Raw genomic sequence first — 5,718 nt, 5'->3', positions numbered from 1 at the left:
GCATTTCAGAGGACGTGCTGTGGGGCCGAGTTTGAGGAACGGTCCCTGGGAAAACCAAAGGGGAAGGGACAGAGGTACTCACGCGGGTGAATGGCCGGGGGGCCTGGCATGTATATTGTAGGAGGAGCTCTCGGAGGCGGAGGAGGAGGCGGAGGAGGCGGCAGCGGTGAAGGAGGAAAAGGAGGCTCTTTGGGAGAGAGGAAGGAAACACACCCTTAGACCCAAAGGCTCCTGCGTGCCAGGCGCTGAGCTGACACGGTGGCCAACCTGAGGGTGTCACCCATTTTACAGGAGGGAAAGCCAAGGCCCGGAGGAGTGAATGCCAGGGGTTGTAGAGCGTAGATGGAGCAGCTGAGATTGGAGCGCAGACATTTCTGACCCCGGTTGTGTCCTCCTGTCCTAGGATGTAAGATCTTCCCGGAGGCAGTGCCAGGAAGTTGAGGTATAAAAAGAGCACGGGGCCCATGATCTCTTTAAAAAAAAAAAAAAAACAAACAAACCAAGCGTTTGTTAACATGCCGAACTCGGGCCCAACGTTTTACATAGCTCGCTCCGGTGGTTCTAGTGAAAACACCAGGGGGTGGCCGAGCGGTGTTACTCCAGTTTTGCAGAAGTGGACAGGAGGCTCAGAGAGGTTACCTACCTTCCGGGAGGTCGCCCAGCAAGCGGGTGTGGGAGCTGAGGGCCGCCGGCCCCAGCACACACCACACACGGTGCCGGCCCCCTGTCTCTGGCCAGGGCCTCTCCAGGGAGGCGGCCTTCCGTCGGCTCCTTTCCAGAAGGACGGCTGGGGCCGCAGCCCACTCGCGTTCCTCCCAACCGTGGTTCCCCCCTGCCCCACGGGGGACTGTCACACCGGGCCCACGCCCGGCCGCCCCCCCTGGAGTCAGGGGCAAGGCTGTCTGGTCGGCGAACTGTGGGATCTGGAAACCCAGCGTGTGGTCTGGGAGGGGCGGAGGAGGGCCTCGTAATCATAATGACTGTGTGGTCAGCGGATGGGCGTCCATGTGTGTCTCTATGAGGCACCGTGGGGACACTTTGCCTGGGAGCTGCCCCTCCCAGGTGCGGGGCCTCGCGGCATCATCGGGGCTGCCTGGGATCCCCCAGCCCCGCGCCTCTTCCCACGCTGGGGGCAGCCAGGGAAGAGGAAGCCCCTCTCCATTTTCTGCCCTGCAGTCTAGACTCCTGGGGACAGGAGAAGATTTCATACCATCCGGTGCCCCCGGAGGCTGATTTTCGTACCCATTTTAAGGTGAGGAAACCAAAGGCCAGAAAAGAAGCGTGTGGCCCGGGGCTGCGCACTGCCCCCCGGACACTCTCCTGACCCAGCCGAGTTAGCAGCCGTCGGCCCTACACCAACCGCTCTTAGTCCTCTCAGCCATTTTCCAGACGGAAAATGGGTCCGGAGAGATTGGTGACTCGGCCAAGACCTCATCAGCAGGCCCAGGACCCCCCCCGACCCCCCCATCCAGTCTGGGTTGTGTCTGGCCGCTGGGGTGGGGCCAGCTCGTACCTGATCCCAGAGTCATTAGGCTTCTTCCTTGACTTCCCTTTGACACTTTAAGAGGGGATACAGGATGTCGGGAGCCCCACTTGGTCTCCATTGGGTCACACGGTCCCCAGGGGGGTGGGGGACAGCAAGACGTGACAGTGGAGGCTGAATCCAGCTGGGCAAGGGGACCCCCAGTCTCCTCCTGCTTCTCATGGGCCCCAAAGAAAACTGGTCGCCGGGATGGCGGCGGGGAGGGGGCTCTCACCCTGGGGGCGGTTCCATCTTGGTGCCCTGGACATGTTTTGTTCCAGCAACGGTATCCGGGCAGCGTCGGGTTCCAAGCTCTGAGCCGCAGAGCGCTTGCCTGGAGTCCCCATGGCGAGGCCTGGGTGCCCTCCAGCCAGAGTGCCCGCCTCCCTGGCGCCTCCTCCAGGGCCTGGAACAGCCATTGTGACGCGTGTCTTCACAGTGGCCAGGGGCGTGGGCTGTCTGCCCTCCTGCGGGGGGAGGGGGCCTTCTCCGGGCCCCGCCTGGGGACCCGTGGGGACCCTTCGGAGGCAGCCCTTCTCCCCCATCCTCTTCGGGTCCAGCCGAAACCAGCCCTGGGTTCCCGAGGGCAGGGCCCTGGGGAGCCTTAGAAATCGGAATCGCGGCTTGGAGCGCGCCTGGGGGGCTCACTTGGTTGAACGTCAGACTTTAGCTCAGGTTATGCTCTCACGGTTCGTGGGTTCAGGCCCGCGTCGGGCTCTGTGCTGACAGCTNAAAAAAAACATAAAAAAAAAAAAAAAAAGAAATGGTAAGGGATGTATATAATTTCCAAGATGATATAAGGGAGCAATTTTTAAAATTCTTTTTTTTAATGTCTGTTTATTTTTGAGAGACAGAGAGGGAGAGAGAGGGAGCACAAGTTGTGGAGGGGCAGAGAGAGAGGGAGACACAGGATCCGAAGCAGCTCCAGGCTCCAGGCTCCGAGCTGTCAGCACAGAGCCCCATGCGGGGCTTGAACTCCTGAACCGTGAGATCATGACCTCAGCTGAAGTCAGACTCTTAACCGACTGAGCCACCCAGGTGCCCCAAAACAATGTTTTAGAAACTAAAGGTTGATGTTGAAGGAGATGGGGTGGAAACAATTTCTCTCTAAATAAGCCTTTATAGGTTTGACTTTGGAACCATATCATTATTTTCACTAATGTAAAAGAAAGCACGTGCAAAAGAAAAAAGCAACACCGAAAAACGGAAAGCAACGAAAACAAACAAATGTGACTCTATATCAAGAGCCATAAAGGGAAGACATGAAAGGCGGCTTCATCAAAGCACCTGCTCTTCAAAAGCCACCAGAGGGAAGAACAAAGGCTCAGCCAGAGGCAGGAAGATAACACCGGCATACAGGGGTCCAGATGACAGAAGAGCTCCAACTCAACCGTTTTATTCTATTTTACTTTTTTCATTTTGTGTTTATTGTTGAGAGAGAGAGAGAGAGAGAGACAGAGAGAGTGAATGGGAGAAGGGCAGAGAGAGAGAGACACACACACACAGAATCCGAAGCAGGCTCCAGGCTCTGAGCTGTCAGCACAGAGCCCGACACGGGGCTCGAACCCACGAACAGTGAGATCATGACTTGAGTCGAAGTCGGACCCTTAACTGATTGAGCCACCCACATGCTCCTGGTTACAGTTTTTTTAAAGTTTTATTTATTTAAGTAATCTCTGTACCCAACGTGGGGCTCAGATTCAAAACCCCGAGATTAAGAGTCGCACACTCTTCTGACTAAGACAGCCAGGCGCCCCTGCATTGATTATATCTTTAAAAACAGGTAAGCCCAAGTGTTGACAAGAATTCAGAACAACTCGAACCCTTATACACTTGCTGGTGTGAGTGCAAAATGGCACATCACTTAGGAAAACTTAGGTAAACATTTACCTGCCTATGACCAGCAATTCCACTCCCAGATTTTTGCCCAGGAGACATAAAAGCATATGTCCAAAAACAGACCTGTATGAGAAAATTCATAGGAGATTTAATTGTGAACATTTAGAAACAACCCAAATATCCACCCAGATAAGGGGATAAACAAATTGTGTACATTTGTACCAAAGAAAATTGCTCAACAATTAAAGGAAAGAATTATTGATGTACTTGGCAAGATGAAAAGGTCTCAAGAAATGATTTTGAGCAACCCCCTTACCTAAAACAGTACCTAACTTAGGATTCTATTTATTTGAACCTAATATTGAATTGCAGTTAGTGCCCTGTGTAAGCTGAAGTATTGAGGAGTAAAGTGCACCGATACCTGCCAACTCACTTTTTTTGAGTTTTATTTTTATTTAAGTAGATATACACCCAATATGGGGCTCGAACTCACAACCCTGAGATCAAGAATCGGGTGCTCTTCTTTTTTAAAAATTTTTATGTTTACTTTTTTGAGACAGAAACAGAACATGAGTGGGGGAGGGGCACAGAGAGAGGAAGACAGAACCTGAAGCAGGCTTCAGGCTCTGAGCTGTCAGCACAGGGCCTGACGCGGGGCTCGAACCCACGAACAGTGAGATCATGACCTGAGCCGAAGTCGGATGCTTAACCCACTGAGCCACCCAGGCGCCCCATGAATTGCATGCTCTTCTGACTGAGCCAGCCAGGCTCCCCTGCAACTCACTTTTCAATTCATCAAAAGGGAAGAAGGATTGATGGGTTATTAGGTGGATAATAGGAGAAAAGTTTTGCAAAATACAAGTGCAAGATGGAGGTGATGAGTATGAGGGTGTTCCCTGCACAATTTTTCAGACTTTTGAACATTTTTTTTTTTTACAATAAAATTGGGGAGGGTGTGCCAAAAAGTAATTAGATTAAAAGAAAAAAAGAAGAAAAATCTCTAAAAACGGAAAACAAACGAACCTAGGGGCACTTGCGTGGCTCAGCCGGTAAAGTGCCCAACTCTTGATTTCAGCTCAGGTCTTGATCTCATGGTTTGTGAGTTCGAGCCCTGAGTCAGGCTCTGTGCTGGCAGCATGAAGCCACTGGAGATTTTCTCTCTCTCTCTCAAAATTAATAAATAAACATTAAAAAAAATCCAAATGAATCTAACTTGTATATATCAATTTGGTGGCAAAACTATACAGAGGCTTATTCAAATGATGTAACCCGGCACTGTAGTATTTATGGGTGAAATTATCCTGAATTGTGCAGTCTGCCCACCCCCGGAATGGGCTGCAGCAGCCCTATATGCTATTGTCCCAGCAAGGCTGATTGAATCAGGTGGAAGCCGGAGCTGGTTTAGCCCAATCATATTTCCTTGTGTAGGACTTTGGAATCGTGGCAAAAAATAGACCGCTGGAGTTTGCCTGAACTGTGGGCATTTAAACCCAGCCGCTGTGGGAGAGCTTTAATCACCCACGCGGCCAGACAGGTAGAATGGAGCAGGTCACCCTTCTGTGACGGGGATACAAATATACAGGATGATGGGCCTCGCAGGGGAAGATCTGGGACCTTCCAGCATAGGGAGGAATCGAGAGAAGAGTAAGTGCTCACTTAGCATCCGCTTTCTTAACAGAGACGCAAATCTAAGGAGCGCAGACCGCACCGCAGCCGGCCCTGGGCCCCCACAGCGCCACCTGCCGGCCGCACTTGCGCCAGCCGTCGAGCTGGTCGGGTAGGGAATCGGGAGGGAGATGGGGTGTGTGCTCTCAGGCTGCACATCTTCCTTCTGATCAAACTCAGCTTCCTCCGAGGCCCTCAGCACGTCTCAGGATGCCAGCCGTGAGTGTGGCAAACGGGAAATGCCGTCTTGGACGGGCTGGAGTCTGGCACGTAGGCGGGGGTGCACGGCGTTGCCAGGCGCTACTTCATGCCGCATGGACACGGCCGGTTTGTACGTTATTAAAACTGTTTCTCAGCCGATCGCGATCGCGGGGATGGGGTGGGGGGTGGGAAGGGGTCTTGAGAAGCCCCCCCTTAAGTCCCATAACGGTGTTGTCTTCACGCACAGCATGTCTGCGGTGGAGGCCCCCCTCCCCCTCCCTGCCCTGCTCTCCCTCTGACCTCCTCTCTCTTGCTCGCCTACCAGTACCTGGGGCGTCCACACCGAAGATTCTTGAAGCCTCCCGTTCGGCGTTCCTGCCTAGGTACCCAGTGCCTTTTCCCCCACTTGGTGACAGCCCACCATCACCTCTTCTCTGCTCGGGGCTGGGGTTGGGGGCCTGTCCCCTGGAGCCTGCCCCCCCCCCCATTTA

At 53.3% G+C, this 5,718-nt stretch overlaps 1 protein-coding gene across 6 annotated transcripts in view; it reads right to left on the bottom strand.

Moving 5' to 3' along the window:
* LITAFD (LITAF domain containing) overlaps nucleotides 1-5,718 on the bottom strand; it is a 13,924-nt gene that overhangs the window by 1,139 nt on the left and 7,067 nt on the right. For 3 of the 6 annotated variants that reach the window (XM_077773306.1, XM_077773302.1, XM_077773303.1), the window contains one exon: nucleotides 83-187. Coding sequence is in view for 5 of the 6 variants with exons in the window: in XM_077773302.1 (XP_077629428.1) it covers nucleotides 83-110 (28 nt within the window). In the remaining variant the exon portion in view is untranslated. Of the gene's footprint in view, nucleotides 1-82; nucleotides 188-289; nucleotides 431-1,513; nucleotides 1,559-1,757; nucleotides 2,143-5,718 lie in introns of those variants that run through there. The other 3 variants (XM_077773300.1, XM_077773301.1, XM_077773305.1) reach the window with 3 other exon arrangements.

The sequence above is a fragment of the Crocuta crocuta genome, unplaced genomic scaffold (assembly GCF_008692635.1).
Source record: "Crocuta crocuta isolate KB4526 unplaced genomic scaffold, BGI_CrCroc_1.0 scaffold16, whole genome shotgun sequence".
Taxonomy (NCBI): Eukaryota; Metazoa; Chordata; class Mammalia; order Carnivora; family Hyaenidae; genus Crocuta; species Crocuta crocuta.
The sequence above is the reverse complement of the archived record's forward strand: the minus strand, read 5'-3'. Positions and strand labels throughout refer to the sequence as shown.